At 42.3% G+C, this 21,721-nt stretch overlaps 1 protein-coding gene across 4 annotated transcripts in view; it reads left to right on the forward strand.

Annotated features, from left to right (window-relative positions):
- pacs2 (phosphofurin acidic cluster sorting protein 2) overlaps positions 1-21,721 on the forward strand; it is a 338,514-nt gene that overhangs the window by 175,579 nt on the left and 141,214 nt on the right. For all 4 annotated transcript variants that reach the window (XM_038784039.1, XM_038784040.1, XM_038784041.1 and 1 more), the window contains exon 2: positions 9,750-9,837. In XM_038784039.1, coding sequence (XP_038639967.1) covers positions 9,750-9,837 — 88 coding nt within the window. The remainder of the gene's footprint in view (positions 1-9,749; positions 9,838-21,721) is intronic.

The following is a 21,721-nucleotide window of genomic DNA, read 5'->3' on the forward strand; positions in this document are numbered from 1 at the left end:
CAAGTTTGGCAAATGTAGTTTCATGCGGACAATTGTGAAGTGGTTCACTTATGTGTAGAATAAGTATAAGCAAAATGGCACTATATTGATAGTATTAGAGCTAGGAGTGCATACTCTGCAATTTTTGATGGCAGGGCATGTTGATAAGGTGGTTTAAGTGTGTAGGGTACTCAGCTCTGTACATAGGGGCATTGAATGCAAAAACAAGAAAGCACTCAGAGAACAGAGAAGGTAATAAACATTGGACTATTTTTCTTGTTAAACCTTTACAAATATTGGAGTATTGTGCACAATTCAGGGCCATGTTTGAGGAAGGCTGTCAAGGCTTTTGAGAGTGTACAGAAGAGAAGTTCAGTTATGTGGAGAATTTGGAGAAGCTGGAATCTTTCTCCTTAGAGCAGAGAACAATCAGTTTTCAAAACTATGAAGGGATTTGATAGAAATTGTTTATTTTTGCAAATGGGTTGATAACCAATTGTAGCAATTTTGAAATGATTGGCAAAAGAACTTGAAGGGGAATTGGGGTTTCTTTCACCTAGAAGGTTATTAAGATCTGGAATGCATTACCTGAAAGGGTACTGGAATCAGATTTCGTAGGAACTTGGATAGGCAATTGGGCATGCACTTGAAGAGGAGTAATTTGCAGTGTTGTGGGGGAAAAACTTGAGGTGTAGCATTAAATTGGACAGTTCTTGCAAAGATCCAGCAGAGGAACAACAGGCCAAATGGTCTACTATATTGTGACTTTAATGGGGAAACAAAGGAAAATCAATTGCGATGTAATATAGTATTGAAAACTTTGTAGGAGATATTTTGTATTGATGTGATCCATGTGAGTTCTACTTTAATACTTCATGGTTTACAAGGGAACCTGTTTTGGGAAACAGCTTTGCATTGCGTCTGGATTATTTGTTTGATAGTTTCACACTCAATGTTCATATGCCTTCCAATATACTTAGTCTTTTGTCAACCGTGATCCACCATCTCTTTCCACCATCTCTTTCCACCAAATCTATTTACAGGAAGCGGTGGTACTGCTTTTAAACCCGGAGTTTTTGTGAAGCTTGCATATTGACTTCAGAAATCCTGGCAATAATATAGAATGACCTAAGCTACTGTGTCTTTGGTAATCAGGCATTTTAAGACCTTTGAAATGACTGTCTAGTAGTCCAGTGTCTATATTAAATTATTTTCTGTAAATAATAATTCCTGTATGACAGATGAATGAAAGATTTTGAAAAATCATTTTTGTGCAATTAGGTTCACTTTGTTTGTAAAGCGGCTATCCAAAATGGAATGCTGGACACTCTGGTGGTCTGAATTAAAAGTATGGGTTTGTGCCAAAGACATTCATTTTATTCCCCGTTCTCCCCCAAATGCATGCACTGGTTCTCTGGGGTAGCTTTTCAAAGCCAGCCTGTTGTTTTTATCTGATTGAATGCTGCAATGAGTCACCGCTGAGCTGGGCTCACTGTTGCATGAATGCCTTTCTGTTGCACAAAGTGGAGAAACATTCATTATCTTGCTGTGACTAGCACATGGTACCATTCAACGCTAGAGATGACAATGTCTTTCACACTTGTTTAGAAGAGGAATACTATTGTTTTGTGACAATCGAGTGCTTTTATCAGAAATTAAATTTTGTATTACCATTTAAGTGGAGCCTATGACATCCTTATCCTATTTCAATGGAAGTGCTGTTCCTTTAATCTTGCCATTTCTCTCAGTTCCTCATGATTTTGTTTACAACATTGAAGTATTTTTTTATTATGTAAGTATAATAACTTGACCACAAAAGGTAATTGAAATTCATTAATCTTAAAGTTAAAGTTCATCTTTTTGACCTCAAAGATGAACGCCGTTGGGCAGCACGGTAGCATGGTGGTTAGCACCATGGTTAGCATAAATGCTTCACAGCTCCAGGGTCCCAGGTTCGGTTCCCGGCTGGGTCACTGTCTGTGCGGAGTCTGCACGTCCTCCCCGTGTGTGCGTGGGTTTCCTCCGGGTGCTCCGGTTTCCTCCCACAGTCCAAAGATGTGCGGGTTAGGTGGATTGGCCATGCTAAATTGCCCGTAGTGTCCCAAAAAGTAAGGTTGGGGGTCGGGGGGGGGGGGGGGGGGGGGGGTTGTTGGGATACGTGGGTTTGAGTCGGGTGATCATTGCTCGGCACAACATCGAGGGCCGAAGGGCCTGTTCTGTGCTGTAATGTTCTATATCTTCTTTAATATATAAAAAAACAAAGTTTAAAATACAGCATGGACTCAAAAACGGGAGCAGCTGGTTAAACATCGAGATGACAGTAGGTGGCAAATACAGATGCACATAGGTAACAACTAATGACGTCACGGCACTTACTGATGACATCAGCAGTGGATTTAAATAAGATGCAGACCAAAGCTTGGAAGGATGAATGTTTTATATGTGCATCTCCACTTCCACTTCAGCTTTTGTGCAAAGAGATTCCACACTGACTTTAAAATTGTTCATTTATATAGAATTGATTCTGGAGATGTAATGCTTGACCTTTCCCTGAGAAGTGAGTCTTGCCCAGCTTCTATTTCCAGTACATAAATCCAATGTAGTTTAAGCCAGGTGTGAAAACTGCCCTGAAACTTTTTCTTCATCTATTGGCAATCCATTTTCGTAGTCTATGGGTGGGTTTCTCCGGCTGAGTTCACCCGGCGACCGGAGAATCCTGCCCGAAGTCAATGGATTTTTCCATTGACGGCGTCTCCCCCGTGGCGTTATTACGATGGGCGCATGGGAGAATCCAGCCATATGTCCCATCATCTCCTTTGTAAACTCAACTCATCCAAAACTTAGCATTGGCATACAGAGGGATCTGGGCATTCAGGTCCATAGTTCCATGAAAGTAGAAATGCTTTTGGATAAAGTGGTCAAGAAGGCATAAGCCAGGCATGCTTGCCTTCGTTGGCTGGGACATTGAGTACAAGAGTTAGCAGGTCATGTTACAGTTGTATAAAACTTTAGTGAAGCCACATTTGGAATATTGCGTGCAGTCTGGTCGTACTGCCAGAAGGAAGTGGATGCTTTGGAGAGAGTACAAAGATGGTTTACCAGGATGTTGCCTGGTCTGGATGGTGTTAGCTATGAGGAGAGGTTGAATGAACTCTGATTGTTTTCTTTGGGAACAATCTTTTGGACGCTGAGGGGAGACCTGATTGAGGTCAAAAAAATTAAAAGAGGCATAGACACCGTGAATAGTCAGAAGCTTTTTCCCAAGGTGGAAGTGTGAATTTGAAGGGGGCACAGGCTCAAGATGAGAGGGGGAAAGTTTAGGGGAGATGTGCAGGGAACGTTTTTCACACCGAGGGTGGTGAGTGCCTGGAACGTGTTGCCAATGGAAGAGGTAGAGGCAGGCACCGTAGCAATGTTTAAGATGTATCTTGATAAACACATGAATGGAGGGATACAGATCATTTGGGCATTGAGTAGCCGGTCTAAATAAGGAATCTGGATCGGTACAGGCTTGGTGGGCCAAAGGTCCTGTTCCTGTGCTGTAATGTTCTTTGTTCTTTTGCTACCCATACCATAACTCTCACACAGTCCTGTTTATCCATCATTTTTGTGCTTCCTAAGCTACAATGGTTCGTTATCTGGATATCCCTTGTTTTTAAAATTCTCATCCTTGTTTTCAAATCCCTCCAAGGCTCTCGCACACATTGCTCTGTAACCTCCTCCAGCTTTATAACCCTCTAAGATCACTGTGCATCTTCAGATTTCACAGCTGCATCATTGGTGGCCCAGCTGCATCGTTGGTTGCCATGTCTTCAGCTGTCTAGGTCCTAAGCTGGTCACCGTAGATCTTTCTTTGCTCCTTTACAGCTCTTTGCGTTAAGACACTCCTTAAATCAAATCCTTTGATCAAGCTTTTGGTAACCTGCCTTAATACCTCCTTGCGTAGCTCAGTCACACAGTCATAGAAGTTTGCAGAATGGAAACGGGCCCTTCGGCCCAGCTTGTCGATGCCGCCCAGTTTCTATCACTAAGCTAGTCCCACTTGCCCGCATTTAGCCTATATTCGTCTATACCCACCCTTCCCATGTAACTGTCTAACTGCTTTTTAAAAGACAAAATTGTAGCCGCCTCTACCACTGCCTCTGGCAGCCTGTTCCAGATGCTCACCACCATGTGTGAAGAAATTTCCCCACTGGTCTCTTTTGTATCTCCCACTCTCACCTTAAACCTATGCCCTCTAGTTCTAGACTCCTCTACCATTGGGAAAATATGTTGACTATCTACCTTATCTATCAGTGTCAAGGGTTGTTTCATAATGTTCCTGAAAAGCACCGTGGGATTTTTTGCCGCGTTTTATGCAATTAGTTGATTATTTGAATGTTCAGATAATGCAGCTGCACTCTCCAAACATTCAAATTCTGGCTCTTAAGAGAAGCTTTATGCATTCTAAACACGTGCAGAAAATTTGGTTTCACCGTGCAGTCAGGGTTTGGCCTTTTGTACCACCTGTACTGCAGCCACATATTTCAAACAGTGATAGCGGCAATGTTGATGAAGCTTTAGGCGTGAGTTACAGTGGAAAATAATGGTGCAGTTGCCATTGAGGTTAAGTTTCAATTCATGCACCGAAACAGTTTTGCATCCACCATACTCTTGGGAAATGGAGGACAGGTCAATAATTTTTTTTTTAAAAAAAGGATGCATTTCCCAGTGACGAAGACACAGAATTGTATGACTAGATTTTATGTTTTAAGACTTTTACTGCAACAAACTAAAATCAACGCTGACGAATCATTATTTAGCAAGACACTAATATGTTAAACTTCTAGAATAGATGTTACCCATTAGCTTCTTAACTCCAAATGAAAACCCCACAGTACAAGTATATGTTACCCCACACTCTCAGAAGAAATGTAGTCTTGTATGTAAAATCCCAAGCTCATCCCGGCTTTAAAAGAATCTCTTCTCCTTGCCCAATCAGATTGAATCTTCAGGTGTCTTTTTAAAGTAACATCCCTCCACTCAGTTCTTCACCTATTACTCCATTACGGTGTCTTCTCTGCCCCCCTCCCCCGGGGTCCCATAGCTTAAAAGAAACCCTGCCAAGCGCCTTCCCCCTTGCGGGGGGACGAAACGCAGCCTCTTCTTCATGAATCCCAGTGCTAGCTACCTTGCTAGTAAGATGGCCCCCCTCCCTGGGGTTGTTGCACTTCCTCTCGTTGCCTGATCTCTGGGCTCCCTGTCTGCCTTTTCTCTCACCTTCCCCTGTACTTGATCATCCTTCCCACTCTTATGCTTTTGTCTCCAAAACAAGGCAGTGTTCTCCTGCGTAAAGCGGTCACTGTGGCAATGATCTACTATTGGCTATACAGACTGTAAAAGGGTTATTATACTTAGTCTGTTGAGTTTACTTTTCAGGAATTTTCAATTTACGTTTCGTTTTACTGTGCAGATATCTTTTTCCAACAGCACAGGAATATGAACATTGTTCATGGTAATCGAGATACTAATAAAATTTCTGGTCCAGGAAGCAGGAATGTGTATTTTTTCTCTCTCCAATATTGCAAAGTTTTAAGCTACTAATTAAATCTCCAGCATTCCAACATAGCCCCAGGGTATAGATTCGGCACTTCTGGAAGTTTGTTCACACTGAAGTACTATATGGGGATTGAACCACCATTAACTATTTTTTTTTAACCAGGCTTTTTACTGAGGATCACCCTTCCCTTGGCAGGCAAAACTAATGAAATAATAGATTACGGTTCAGGTTCAGTCAAGATACATGCCTACAAGTGGAAGAGGCAGGATACCCAAAGCCAGAGTTCCTTGAATAATGAAGACGTTAAAGATAATAATCTTTATTGTCACAAGTAGGCTTGCACTGCAATGAAGCTACTGTGAAAAGCCCCTAGTCATCACATTCCAGCACCTGCCTTCGGGTGCACAGAGGGAAATTCAGAATGTCCAAATTACCCAATAGCACGTCCTTCAGGACTAGTGAGAGGAAACCGGAGCACCCGGAGGAAACCCACACAAACACAGGGGAGAACATGCAGACTCCACACAGACTGTGACTCAAGCCAGGAATCGAACCTGAGACCCTGGAGCTGTGAAGCAACAGTTCTAACCACTGTGCCTTCGTGCTGCCCAGATGAAGATGAAGCAGAAAAAGAATGTATGAGAAATAGCAGGTTGTTAATACAAGTTAGAACCAGACTGAATATTGAATTCAGAAGGGATGTAAGTGAAAAAGGAAATGTGAGAGGTAAAGAGAGAGTGCAAGAAGAGACTGATAGCTAACATGAAATCCAAAATTCATCTCCAGGGGCATAAACAACGGAAACTGACTCACAAGGTTGTAAATGGATATTTTTGGCCTAGGTAGGATGCTCTTTCAGAGTGTCGGTGCAGTTTTGGTGGGCCGAATGGCCTCCTTCTAGACCATAGGAATTCTATGATGCATCTGACGATGCTGCAGGAAGTACAGATGAAAATTGTAAATGTTAATACCTATTTGTAAGGATATTTTGTAGCTGGGAGGGATTTAAGACACATTTATGTACTTCCTGTCACAATGTTGGGACTTCCCAGAGTGCTTTACAGCCAATTAAGTACTTTTGAAGCGCAGTCACTGTTGTAATATATAAACTCTCAACCCAAACAGAAATTTTACATTTAATTTTCCTGTAACATACATCAGTGCACCAGTATATAAATGCCATTAATATCCACTGGTGTTATTCAATTTTGGAAGTTCTTTATTCAAGAATTACAAAATTACGGGGCACTTTAATCTTTTTTGGAATGCATCTGTACTGTAACCAAGTGGAGAGTTAGATGCAATCACGGGTCTCTGAAACTATAGATGGAGTATAATTGAAAGTTGGTGCTTTCTGCTGATGGACTCCAGAATCTTGATTTATCTGTCAATCCATGCCAGTCAATTTAGCTTAGTTGAAAAATGTTTTGAAATAATACTCCAGATCAGAATTAAGTCACTTGGATAAGTTTGATTAATTAAAGAAAGCCAACACAAATTTCTTAAAGACATGTCATGTTTCATGATGAGGAAAAGAAAGGGTTGCTGAAGGGAATGCAGTTTTTTTGGTATACATGAACTTCCAAAAAATGGTGTGATAATCTGTCACCCAAAAGACTTGTCAGCAAAGTTGAAGCCATGAAATAGAAAGGAAAATGGTAGCATGGATATGATATTACCTGAGTGGCAGGAAACAGAATGGTTGTTTTTCAGACTGGAGAAAGATATATAGTGGTGTTTCCTAGGAGTTGGTACTGGGGCCAGGGCTGGGGCGAGAAATCATGGACCAAGGTGCTTCTCCTGTCACTGGGCCCTCAGATGTCTGTGCAACTGAATGGCAAACAATTGTATCTGTTTCATGATCAGCAAGTCAGAAGACACTGCTGATCGCTCCTTTTCACGACAGTGAAAAATTTCCAATGTTTACTATGTAACACAGTTTTATCACAATATTTCAGTATCTCACAAAACAAAAGCACCAATGTAGAGTGGAATAATAGGTAAGTAGACAAAAGGACAAGGTTGAAGTCAATGGAAAAGACTCTTGAGCGTCACATGCAGTGTAAAACAGGTTACCGATTCACTGTGAGCCCGTTATGCACTCCTCACATGGCAATCTCACCCCATCTCACAACAAGTTTAGATAAAGGATCTGGATCGGTGCAGGCTAGGAGGGCCAAAGGGCCTGTTCTTGTGCTGTAGTTTTCTTTGTTCTTTGTTCTTTGTTCACATAGCCTGCTTACCGTATTCTTTCATTAGTAAGACATTAAACCGAACTCTAGTCATGATTCCACCTCTAAGATAATTATAGATGACAGTGACCATCCAGCTCATCTCATCCATTCAGAATGGCACACAAACCTACATATTAGGAGCAGAGTAGCCATTTGCAGTTTGGCCCTTTGAAGCTGCTCTGCCATTTGATAACATTGCCTACATTATACCAATGACTACAACTCAAAAGTACTTAATTGGGCAGCACGGTAGCACAGTGGTTAGCAATGTTGCTTCACAGTGTCAGGGTCCCAGGTTCGATTCCCGGCTTGGGTCACTGTGCGGAGTTTGCACGTTCTCCCCATATCTGCGTGGGTTTCCTCCGGGTGCTCCGATTTCCTCCCACAAGCCCTGAAAGACGTGCTGTCAGGTGGCTTGGACATTCTGAATTCTCTCTGTGTACCCGAACAGGCGCCGGAATGTGGCAACTAGCGGCTTTTCACAGTAACTTCATTGCAATGTTAATGTAAGCCTACTTGTGACAATAAAGATTATTATAAAATTGGTGCTGTATAAATATAGGTTCTGTCTCTTTCATTACTCCTGCATAACTGTAACAATGATGAAATTGGAGGCCCGATGCTGATTCTCCAAGGATAATTAATTTGAGCAAGCAACTGATGTCAGGAAAGTGGCTACAAAACAAAATCGCTACATTTGCAAAAACTATTCAAAGTGTAGCTAATGTTCCCGCCAGTTCCCCACAATAATCCCCCCAACTCTGTGCCTGCTTCCCCGCCCATCTGATCCCCTCTCCTTTCCACTGCTTTTCTTGGTCTGTATTCATTATTTGGACTTGGGTGTACAGTGCACAATTTCAAAATCTGAAGCTGACACACAACTTGGAAGTGTAATGAACTGAGAGGTGAGCAGTGATAGACATCAAGAGCACATAGTGGAATGTGCAGATATGTGGCAAGTACGATTTAAGGCAGTAAAATGCAAAGTCATGCATTTTGGTCTGAAGAATGAGGAAAGGTGCAATATAAGCTGATGGATACAATTTTACGTTTGTGCAGAAACAGAGAGACCTGGGAATATACGTGTGCAAATTGTTGGACAGGTTGAGAATGTCATTAAAAAGGCATGAGATCCTGATTTTATAAATAGAGGCATGCAGCACAAAAACATGATGACCTTTTATGAAGTTCTGGGCTCCAACTAGGGCGTCCAATTCTGGGCACAGCACTTTCGGGAGGATGTGAAGACTTCAGAGTATGTGCAGGAAAGATTTATGAGAATTGTACCAGGATTGAGGGACTTTGTTACATGGAGAGAGTTGAGAAGCTAGAATTTTTTTTTGAGAAGGGGAGGTTGATAGAAAGTTTGATAGAGGCATTCAAAATCATGAAGGGCCGAGACAAAATAGATTGACAGAAACTATTCTCAGTGATGGAAGAGTTGAGAACCACAAGGCACATTTCGAGGGATTGACAAACTAAAGGCAACATGAGTCAAAGCATGTTTATGCAGCAAGTTGCAACTATGTGGAATGCGCTGCCTGAAAGGGTGACAGAAGCAAATTCAATCATGGCTTTCAAAACAGAATTTGATAAGTTTTTGAAGGTTAAAAAAAATGTTCGGCTGTGGGGAAAGGGCCAGGAATAGGGCTGGCTAAATTGTTCTTGCAAAAAGGAGGATATGACTGAATGGTCTCCTTCTGCTCTGTAATAGTCCATGATTCTCAATCTACAATAAGGGTGCACTGTGTGAATTACTTTAACAAAACAGCTTTACAGATGTGGGCTGTGTTGTTCCGCACTGCTACTTCCCTTGCTAAAGTTTAACATTAGTGCATCATTTGGATAGTTGCAAGGTGTGATTTGAGGAAGCCAATAGAAGGTAGTATACGTAATTCAAGATCTGTCCAAGTTACTAATCGGTTATGAGTTTCTGTTTTGCTTCAATGCATGTACTTGTGCCTTCCTGAGGAGAATGTTGTGTACTTTTTTTCCAGATTGTGCAGTTTAACATTAAAGAAGCTGGTTGTCGTAAAGGAGTTGGACAAGGAACTCAGTTCAGTTGTTATTGCTGTTAAGATGCAGGTAAGCTATTAAATCTTTGCACTGTTCTTTCTACTTCACTGTGTCAGAACAAGTAGAACAAATACCTGAAAAAATATTGACACTTAATAATGGAGCTTTATTACTGAGCAAAGGTTGAATTGACTTCAAAATTTGTGTAACTTGATCTAATCTACGTGTGCGGAATCGATCCCTGGGTTGGAACACATCAGCTGCAATTCAAAAGCTTACAAGGTGACCGGGCAACTGACTCATTTTGAACCACTGCAATACAATCAAATCTATTTGGATGTTGCACTGCTTCTGCAGAAATGCAGAGGATCTCTGGGCCAATCAAACCATCTCTACTGATCCATTCTCACTTTTGTCATATCCAGTTCACGGTGTCTTTTGAGAATGGCTCCACCAATTTGCTTTGGTTAGATTATGCAGTTCTTTAACCTTGTACACAGACCTGGTTACCAACTGCTTTTGCCTTTTCAGTGTGGCTATTGCATCGTGTACAAAACCGAACCAAGGTATTGCTTTTCTTTCTTAACTTGATTTAACTGCTGCTTAGGCAAAATACTCAAATAATCCTATATCTGATGTAGTAAGTACTGAAGGGAAACGCAGCCACAAAGACATTGAAGAATGGACAAGGGTTTCTGGTGCACATTTCTAAGGAACCACAGTATGTGGAAAAAAATATCTGTCTCCTTTCCACTCACCAGATGCTGCTATTTAATGTCTAAGATTCAGTATTGTCCATTTCGTCAGGCAAATGGAATATCTGCACAAAACCATTTTTGGTTTCAAAACAAGCAAAAGAAAACGCATCCTCGCCTTCTATTCTATATGATCCTATGCAGTTAAAATCACATTAATTCTGTTCTATAAATTTTCTTTAGTAGGGCCAACTGTAGTTTATTTATTAACTTCATTTGTTGGATTTATGTAATTCTGCATAAATTAACTATTTTCTCAGATGAAAACATCATGTGATCCTTTATAGTGCACATTAAATTAGAGAAAATTCAGAAACGATACTTTCCACTGTTTTCAATCTAGTCTCCCATAGTCACTCCTTTTCTAGGCTGATGCAAGTTACTGCATGTGCTGCTCTTGAAGTAGTTGTTATGAGATGCACAAGAACGACCTTTCCTTCCAACACCATGCCTTTCACTCTTTTTAACAACATACTTCAGCTTTACATTTTCCAAACAGCTGAGATCAACAATTTGGCCACAGTGATCTCATCCTCCCTGAATTGCTATTCTGACTCTTAGGCTACCTGTCCCGCACTATTCTTCCTTCCCTGTAGGACTCTGGGTCTGTACTCGTTGGAGTTTAGAAGGATGAGGGGGGATCCCATTGAAACATACAGGATACTGCTAGGCCTGAATAGAGTGGACGTGGAGAGGATATTTCCACTTGTAGGAAAAACTAGAAGCAGAGGACACAATCTCAGAATAAAGTGACGATCTTTTAAAACAGATGAGGAGGAATTTCTTCAGCCAGCGGGTGGTGAACCTGTGGAATTCTTTGCCGCAGAAGGCTGTAGAGGCCAAATTACTGAGTGTCTTTAAAACAGAGATATATAGGTTCTTGATTAATAAGGAGTTCAGGGATTATGGGGACAAGGCAGGAGAATGGGGATGAGAAACATATCAGTCACGATTAAATGGTGGGGCATACTCAATGGGCCAAATGGCCTAATACTGCTCCTATGTCTTATGGTCTTATTTGGGATGCCAATATGTTCAGAATCCAGCTGCTAGCCATTGCAAATATGAGAGTAAAATCTCTCCCTTCATTCCTTTCCACCTTCACCTTTTGACCAAGTTGATGCTCTCCCTGACCAAGAGCAATACTTGAAGATATGGTAAAGGAAAATCTTCAATTTGCACGGTACCCTGTCAAGTCTCTGAGAAGTCCCAATTCTTTTACATATGTGAATTACTTTGAAATAGAGTAAATTTTCTGCTGGCAAACACAAAAGTCATTTTGTGCAAAGCGGGATTTCACAAAAAACAAGAAGGCAAATTGGCCAATTAATGTTTTTGATAATTCAGGGGAAATTGTTGGGCAGACACCAAAAACCTCCCTAATAATCTTCAAAAGAATGCAGAAGGATTTATCACATCTACCTGAACTCTTGTAACAGGTAAATAGGACTTCTGCGTAAAGTCCCAGAGAAAAGGTAGCACTCTTGATGTTTGCACTCTGGACTGTTAGGGTTGATAAAGATCCTGTCGTGGATCAGAACATTCAAACACAAAGGCAAATGTTATACTACAGTATTAAATTGTATGAAATAATAATTTCTGCAGATATATTTTCTCTCAGCTAATGGTTTACTAGTGTGCGATAATAATATACTGCATCCCTTCCCCTATAAATGCTTGGCTAATTAAAGCAATGAGTGGTGGCATCAGACTGGAAGAATATGAATTTTGAGAGGGCAGGTAGGGTAGCAGTGGAGCTAATACAAATGACCTGGATTGTGGAGTAGCAAATCATCCCAAGTTTGCTTCTGATTGCTGCATACAGTGACCCCTGCTGTATATGCAGTGACCTCTGCTGAAATTGAGAGTATGCAGATATTGGGACTGCATTGGGCTTGGTTGTGTATCAGGCTACTTGCAGGTTAGAAAAAATTTGGACTCTGATGCAATTGAACAAAATTAATCTGCCTTACTTTGTTTACAGGAATGGGGTTTTCTGCAATTGTGCTGTAATCTGCACAGTCGTTGAGGTTTATGCTAACTCAAATTCCCTTTTAGTATTTACCCAAGTACTACGGTTATTACCTGGTGGTTCTCTTGTTTCAAATGTTATTCAGAAACTCCTCATTAATCTAAACCCTGTTCTTCAGACAACTTGTTGGCAGCTGTTGGTCTGCCTGTGTAACGAGGAATATATGCTTCTTTGCCACTCTGAAGACAGAAACATAGGAACTGGATGAGGCCATTTAGCTTCTTGAGCCTATTTTGTCATTCAGTGAGATCACGGCTGATCTTTGAGCTAATTCCATGTAATATAAAACCAAATGAAGGACTGTGAAACACATTGGATTGTGTCATATAATTTGGACCAAATTTTTCTAGTATCTTGAACAAATTGGCATGAGAGGTATTTCAAACATTCTGGGATTTGTGGAGCTATTGAGACTGATGGTTATTTTTAAAAATTAATTCATGGGAAGTGGCCATCTCTGGGTAGGCCAACATTTATTGCCCATCCCTAGTTGCATTTTGAAAAGTGGTGATGAGCTATCTTCTTAACCTCTGCAGCTCATGTGGTGTAGGTACACCCACAGTGCTGTTGGGGAAGGAGGTCCAGGATTTCCACTCAGCAACAGTGAAGGAGTGTGGTGGGGGTTGCTCCTCCTTCTGGAAGGTGTGAAAATGAACTATCACTACCCGTGGTGACTCATTCGCCTGAGGCCTCTTGTGTTCAGTGGGCCCCATCCAGCTCAGATGGGGAGATCTGTTCATCTCCCCCTCTCACCCCCCACCTCCCCACGACTTTGCAAGCATCCAGAAAAAAGCTACGTTGGCCTCAAGCCCTCCACTCCCTCTGGCAACTCCTGTATCCTAAGATTCAGTCTTCTCTACCTGTTCTTCAGCTCCTCGATCTTTACCCTCAGGGCCTTATTAATAATAATTAATATTTAATGTCACAAGTAGGCTTACATTAACACTGCAATGAAGTTACTGTGAAAAGCCCCTAGTCGCCACATTCCGGTGCCTGTTCGGTTACACGGAGGGAGAATTCAGAATGTCCAAATTACCTAACAGCACGTTTTTCGGGACTTGTGGGAGGAAACCAGAGCACCCAGAGGAAACCCACGCAGACACTGGGGAAACGTGCAGACTCCACACAGACAGTGACCCAAGCCAGGAATCAAACCTGGGACCCTGGAGCTGTGGAACAACAGTGCTACCCGCTGTGCTACCGTGCTGCACTCCTCACCATCAACATCTCGGCTTCCAGCGAACAATCTGGTCTCTGTTGTGTCAAAATTCCTTCCACCCACTTCAGCAATTCTCCATTCTCTTTCATGGCCTCCAAAGTTCTGCTCAACTTCTCTTTTTATCGGGCCCAACACCTCCTCAATAGACGTTTTGAGGGTCTCCATCATCTCTCTTCCTTGCCTTTCAAAGTACTTACGAAATTGCTTTTCAAATTCCGTCTCCACTGTGCTAGGAACAACCACACCCACCGAGGCCACTTCCACCCTATTTCCTCCCAAGGAGCTTCGCACACTCTCTGGCTCTGTCGAAGGACTACCATTCATACCTGTCTCTCCAACAATCTTTTTTGTGGTTTTCAACATCTTTAGTCGAATACAATTATTATTTTTGAATTTATTTTTTAAAAAATATAAATTTAGAGTACCCAATTCATTTTTTCGAATTAAGGGCCAATTTAACATGGCCAATCCACCTACCCTGCACATCTTTGGGCTGTTGGGGCGAAACCCCCGAAAACACGCGGAAAATGTGCAAACTCCAAACTAGAGCCGGGATCGAACCCCGGCGCCATGAGGCAGCAGTGTTATCCACTGTGCCACTGTGCTGCCCTCATCAAATACAATTAGATGAGTCTGGTTTGTTCACCAATTTCTCCTGGGAACTGGACAAAAAGGACTGAAAAACAAGTGCCTCGGCGGGAGCTACCTTATAAGCGACGTTCTCCTACATGTCGTCACCGGAAGTCCTCACTTGCCACTTACTAGCCCAAGTCTGAGTATTATCCAGATCTTGTTGCATTTGGATATGGACTGCTTCAGTATCTGAGGAGTCACAAATGGTGCTGAAGATTGTACAATCAGCAGCGAGCATCCCCACATCTAGGGATAATAGAATCCCTACAGTGCAAAAGGAGGCCCATTGAGTCTGCACCGACTCTCCAAACGAACACCCTACCCTGGCCCAATCCCTCCACCCTATGCCCGTAACCCCACCTAATCTTTGGACACTAAGGGACAATTTAGCATGGCCAGTCCGCTTAACCCACATGTTTTTGGACTGTGGAAGGAAACCGGAGAAACCCACGCAGACACAGGAAGAACGTGCAAACATCACACAGTCACCCGAGGTCGGAATTGAACCAGGGACCCTGGCAAAGATGGTTGGACCTAAGACATCCTGGAACTGAGATGATTGATCTCCTGCAACCACAACCATCTTTTCTTTGTGCCAGGTTGGATTCCAATCAGTTTTCCCCTTGATTTCCATTTAGCTATGGCTCCTTGATGCAATACTTGGTCAAATGCTGCCTAGATGTCAAGGGCAGTCACTCCTACCTCACCTCTGGAATTCAGCTCTATTGTCCATGTTTGAACCAAGGTTGTAATGAGGTCAGGAACTGAGTAACCTGAGCAGAATCCAAATTGAGCGTCAGTGAGCAGGTTGTTGCTAAGCAAGTGCTGCTTAATATCACTGTCAATAACGCCTTCTGTCATTTACTGTTGATCGAGAGTAGACTCCATATCCCCAGTTGGTCATATGATCTCACCATTCTATTTATTGAGGAGATGTTTTGCCACCTGCATGGTACTGGCTGCAAAAGAAGAGTGTTTGAATATGAATACGGGGCTTTCTTTTTTAGATGAGGCAGATAAGCTAGAGTCTCAACAATCTGTAGGATTTGTTCAAAAGTGTAGCATGTCTCTCCTCAGGTCAAAGGTGAAGAGGTTAATTAGACAGCTGGGAAAGGCTGGCATGGCATTGGAGAAAAGTTGAGAATTGGTCAAACAGCAGGGGCAATGTGTACTGCAGTCGTAGGGGCATGTGTTTCTGTCAGCTTATTTGGTGAATTGATGTCATAACACACACCACTTTGAATCAGATAATATGTTTTAAAATTCTGCTCCAAACATTGCCGTTGAGATAAAATCCAAACTTACTACGCGCTTACATAACTATTCCACTTCCTTTATCCCCACTCATTTTTATCTCACCACTTAAGAACTATGGTGCTCCTTACTTCTGGTTCCTTACTGCTGTGCCTTTTCCAATCTCAACACGATGTCACCTAAACAGTATTCCATAATTAAACTGATCTTTTCTTGCCGACTTTGTGTCTTCTGGATAAATTACTCAGTAAAAGTACAACCAGCTTAGAGTCTTTGTGTTGTAATGGAAATTACAGACACTACACCAGTGGATTAGGTTATCGGAAAGCAGAGTATCAATAAACTGGACATCTTCAGGTCAGCAGTCTGCAACCAGCAGCGCTTCAACTATTTACAGTCTATGGTAAAGACATTGATGAGGGGACTGGGTGTACAGTGTCCACGTTTTCTGACAGTAGAAGATTAGCTGGGAAAGTAAGAACACAAAGAGACATCAGAAGTAATTTTAATTCACAATTCTCTCACGCACAAAATATGACTCTGACTCACAGCTGAGCTCTAGTTATTACCTGCACTTAGTGAAGGATGCTGGCCAGGCTACGATCACTCGATGTAGATATCTTCTCTGAGCTCATAGCCCAATGTCCCTCCTTCTTGCAATGGCTGTGTCTGGCGGATTCCCAGGTCATCGCTCGAGGCAACAGAAGCCATGAAGACAAAATTTTAAACTAAGAAAAAGGTGTACGCTAAGTATAAATAACAAAGAAGGGATGATGAAAAGGAATGCCAAAAGGTTAGGAAAGATGTAAATTAAAAAGGCATAATGAATCTATAAAATAATCAAGGAATATAAAAGGAAATAGTCAAGTATCTTACAGACACACAAGTAACAAGAAAAACAGGTTAGGGATAGAGCCATTAAGAAATACACATGAGAAAACAGGTTGGGGATAGGGCCATTAAGAAATACATATGAGAAGGTGACAGGTAATAAATGCAAATATGATTCCTTTGTTTAAACAGAGGTGGAACAAGCCCAGGGATCTATAGAACTATAGTTAATGGGTGCGACAGGGGAAATACAGAGCCCCATTTCGGGCACGTTTCGCGGCGTGTTTCTCGGCACCTGCAACACCGAAAAAGACACTTCTATTTAATGGCTGTTTTCTTTGGCCTTGGCAAGGAACATCCCACTGAGGCCACATTTCCGTAATTTCCTGCACTGATGAGCTCAACTCGCCAGTGCAGGAAGATGGCTCACGGATCGCGACGGCATTTTTAAATGCTGCCCTGATCTTTCAACCTGCCCCCCCCTCAGCCACTCCACCATGGCCTCCAGACCCCTTCACTGCACCGAACCTATCTCTTATGGGGTGCTCAAGCACCCCTCACCCCTCTTAAGGGCAAGGCACCCTGGGCCTGACCCCTGGCATGGGCAACTGGGCACCCTGGCTGTGCATGGCTCGCAGCGCCTGGGTGCCACCCTGCCCAGAGACTGACCACCCGGGGTCTCTAATGACCTGGGAAATCCCTCTAGGTGTCGTTACACCTGGTTCACGTTTGTGTGGATCAATGCTAAATGGCACCCTGTGATGTAAGTGTGTCCAATCTGCCAACTGTGCACATTTTTGGGTTGTGGGGGTGAGACCCATGCAGACACGGGGAGAATGTGCAAACTCCACACGGATAGTGACCCAGGGCTGGGATTGAACCTGGGTTTTTGGAGCCGTGAGGCAGCACTGCTAACCACTGAGCCACTGTGCCACCCCTATCGGGTGCAAAAAGTCATTAAATCACGCCCAATATCTGTGATCGGAAAGATATTTGAATTCTTAATCAAAAGATATCTAGACAATATCTAGAAGTTGAAAATGTGACTGTCTGTCCAACATAGATTCCAAAATAGAAAGTTGTACTTGACCAACCTTAATAAATCTTTTGTAGAAATAACAAAAAAGACTAGGTAAATGTATTTGATATTTTTGGTTTTCCAAATAGCCGTTTGATAAACTCCGAGCATGTGCAGTTAAGGGGTAGATAGTAGCATGGATAGCAAACTCGCTACAAAACAGAGCAGCCAGGGGTTCAGGGTGGCTATTCAGTCTGAGTAAAGATGCAAAATGGTGTTCAATAAAGATCCGAGCTGGGACTTATTATTCTTCATAATTTACTAAAACAATTTAGACATGGAATTGGAAATACAATTTCAAAATTTACAGAGCATACCAAAGTACTCAATATAGTTGATATAAAAGAGGACTGTGACAACTTAAAGGAAGGCATTAATAAACTTGCAAAATGGGCCTTTAATTGGAATTTACTTCAGTAAAGATATGTGTGAAGTGGTACATTTTGTTCGGAAGATTAAGAAGTCACATATTCCTCAGAACATTACTACTAGGTTTCAACTGCTCTTTCAAGTGGTGCATCCCATATCATAACTTCCACCTCTGGTTCTTTGGCAATTAGCTTTAAACATGTGCGCTCTGGTTAGTGACCTACCTGCCAGTGGAAGCAGAGATTATCTCTAGGTCATATGAAAACCTATTAAATATCATCTTAACTTTCTCTGAAGAACAATCCATGCTTCCCTAGTTTCTCCATGCAAAGAAGTCCCTCACCCGTGGTACTATTCTATTTTGCAAATTAATATAATACTACTGACTCACTGCAGCACTACACAGCTGAGCCGGTAGGTTCTTCAATCTCTGTACCTCTCTTCTATCCCCGACACCCCAATTTTGAATCATCAGATGTTGGTGAGCACATAGAAGGCTTGCAGAAGGTATTTTCTGCATTGCAGAGGTACATCAATGGGACACGTAGAAATTATACGCATCTTTGAAAGTTGCCACTCAAGTGGATAGAGCTGTGAAGAAGGCCTATGGTGTGCTAGCATTCATTAGCAGAGGGATTGAATTTAAGAGCCGTGAGGTGATGATGCAGCTGTACAAAACCTTGGTCAGGCCACATTTGGAGTACTGTGTGCAGTTCTGGTCACCTCATTTTAGGAAGGATGTGGAAGCTTTGGAAAAGGTGCAAAGGAGATTTACCAGGATGTTGCCTGGAATGGAGAGTAGGTCATACGAGGAAAGGTTGAGGGTGCTAGGCCTTTTCTCATTAGAACGGAGAAGGATGAGGGGCGACTTGATAGAGGTTTATAAGATGATCAGGGGAATAGATAGAGTAGACAGTCAGAGACTTTTTCCCCGGGTGGAACACACCATTACAAGGGGACATAAATTTAAGATAAATGGTGGAAGATATAGAGGGGATGTCAGAGGTAGGTTCTTTACCCAGAGAGTAGTGGGGGCATGGAATGCACTGCCTGTGGTAGTAGTTGAGTCGGAAAATTTATGGACCTTCAAGCGGCTATTGGATAGGTACTTGGATTAGGGTAGAATAAGGGAGTGTAGGTTAACTTCTTAAGGGCAGCACGGTAGCATTGTGGATAGCACAATTGCTTCACAGCTCCAGGGTCCCAAGTTCGATTTCGACTTGGGTCACTGTCTGTGTGGAGTCTGCACATCCTCCCGTGACTGCGTGGGTTTCCTCCGGGTACTCCGGTTTCCTCCCACAGTCCAAAGATGTGCAGGTTGGGTGGATTGGTCATGAAAAATTGTCCAAAATTCTATGATTAACCTAGGACAAAAGTTCGGCGCAACATCACCCCACACAACCTTTGGACAAGAAGGACTTTTGTTTTGGCATGGCCAATTTACCTAACCTGCACATCTTTGGACTGTGGGAGGAAACTGGAGCACCGGAAGAAACCCATAGAGATATTGGGAGAAGGTGCAAACTCAAAACAGATAGTCACCCAAGGCCGGAATCGAATCCACGTCCCTGGTGCTGTGAGGCAGCAGTGCTAACCACTGTGCTGCCTCATTAGGCAAGTAAATGTGGGGAGTTGCTCTAATGTGTTTCTGCTGGCACAAGAACCGAATCTTCACACTGCAGAGTACAAATAGCAAGAACTTTAAAAGTGAAGCTGTTTTCATATTTTTTGAGACCTGTGCTAGTGGCACTGCCTCCCCAACACCATACTGTGTATAAATCCCAAATAGATAATAGAACATTACAGCGCAGTACAGGCCCTTCGGCCCTCGATGTTGCGCCGACCTGTGAAACCAATCTAAAGCCCATCTACACTATTCCAGTATCATCCATATGTTTATCCAATGACCGTTTAAATGCCCTTAATGTTGGCGAGTCCACTACTGTTACAGGCAGGACATTCCACACCCTTACTACTCTCTGAATAAAGAACCTACCTCTGACATCTGTCAAAGTTATTTCATCAAAATTTCTTCAGTCTGGTGCTCAGTGAAACCCAATATAAAGTAGAGATAGTAAATCACAGAAACTATCCTCCTCGGAGGGCTAGGAGTAATAAAGCTGGGCAATGTCAATGCAATTTAAACTCAAGAACAAGGTGTTTATGTAGAAATGGGCTATTTATCCCAATTGGTCTGTGCCAGGCAAGGCAATTTCAGAGGGTTGTCTAGTGTGGTTAGTGTGCGGCATGTTTCACATGTAGGTTAGACTAGGAAAGGATGACACATTTCCTTCTTGAAAGGATATTAGTGACCAAGTTGGAATTTTACGACAACCTAATAGCTTTTACTAATGACATTTTTTCTTTGATTTCTAAAGTTTTGACATTGCAGTAGAATAATCCTTTGAAAGTCCCGAGGTGTTTCACAGGAGTGTTATTGGGCAAAATTTGACCCCGAATGGCATAGAGATATTGGAGCAGGTGACCAAAGTTTCGTCTGATGTAGGTTTTAATAGGTTTCTTAAAGGAGGAAAGCATGATAAGGCAGTGCAGAGGAAGAAGAGGTTTAGGGAGGAATTCCAGACCTTGGAGCCTTGGCAGCTGAAGGCACAGCCGACTCTTGTGGGACAATTAAAATTGGGGATGCACACAAGACCAGAATAACACTCCTAAATGGAGAGTGTAGGAAATCTTCCATCTTGCTATGTATTGCCAGTGTATTCTATTTTTAGTTTCATACTTCCAGCATTTCATCTCCACTTTTTACAATTTTATTTTTGACAGGAGGAAGCATAATGTGGCTCTGAGCTCTTAGTCATTGAGCATCAACTGTCTTTCCTGCTCCATTTAGGCCTGGGAACATTATGCTGTGATTACATTTACAGCCAATGTCACTCCTCTGCTGCTGCTCTCAGATTCCTGGCTAATGAGCTCTCAAACTAAACTTGGATCCCAAGACCAATTTTCAAATCTAATAATGAGGAAGTATTTTTTTACCAGACATTCAAAAAGAGCATGTCTGGATGATCGAAAGGAAACTAAACTGACTCTGACAAGCATGTCTCATGAACTGCGACTTTATGCAGTATGTCACATGAGCTGCAACACCCAAAACACTGTTCATGTCCGGTGCTGAGATTTTTAATACATGGTTAAACCTAATGACATGACAGAGTCAGAGTCCCAATTTCCTTCGCTGCTCTATTTTTCTCACTAATCGGCTTTCCTTATATCCTGCACTTCCAGTGTCTCTCACAAATACTTTATGTCTACAGGTGAGTTTTGATATCACCATGTTTGATGGCACAGAACACACAACTGAGCCTTTCCCTGCTTTTGCTGAGTACATGCACGGAGAGGCAGTGGCATTGTGACTGGTAATCCAGAAATCGAGGGTAATGTTTTGGGGACCTGGGTTCAAATTTGAATTAACTAAAAATCTGGAATTAAAAGTCTACTGATAACCATGGAACCATTGTCCTAAAACCCCATCTGATTCACTAATGACCTTATAGGGAAGGACATCCACTGTCCTTACCTGGTCTGGCCTACATGTAACTCCAGATCCACAGCATTGTCGCTGGGTCTTAACTGCCCCTCCAGGACTACTAGGGATGGGCAATAAATGCTGGCCCAGCAGCGACGTCCGCGTCCCATGAATGAATAAAAGAAAATACACTGGTGTTGGCAATCAATACTGACAATCCCACAAAGTCCGGAGGTCAATTTCAGCAATCCTTCCACTACCCTGGCTGAGATCAACTGGATGAACTTAAACTTAC

The sequence above is a fragment of the Scyliorhinus canicula genome, chromosome 2 (genome assembly GCF_902713615.1).
Source record: "Scyliorhinus canicula chromosome 2, sScyCan1.1, whole genome shotgun sequence".
In the NCBI taxonomy this organism is placed as follows: Eukaryota; Metazoa; Chordata; class Chondrichthyes; order Carcharhiniformes; family Scyliorhinidae; genus Scyliorhinus; species Scyliorhinus canicula.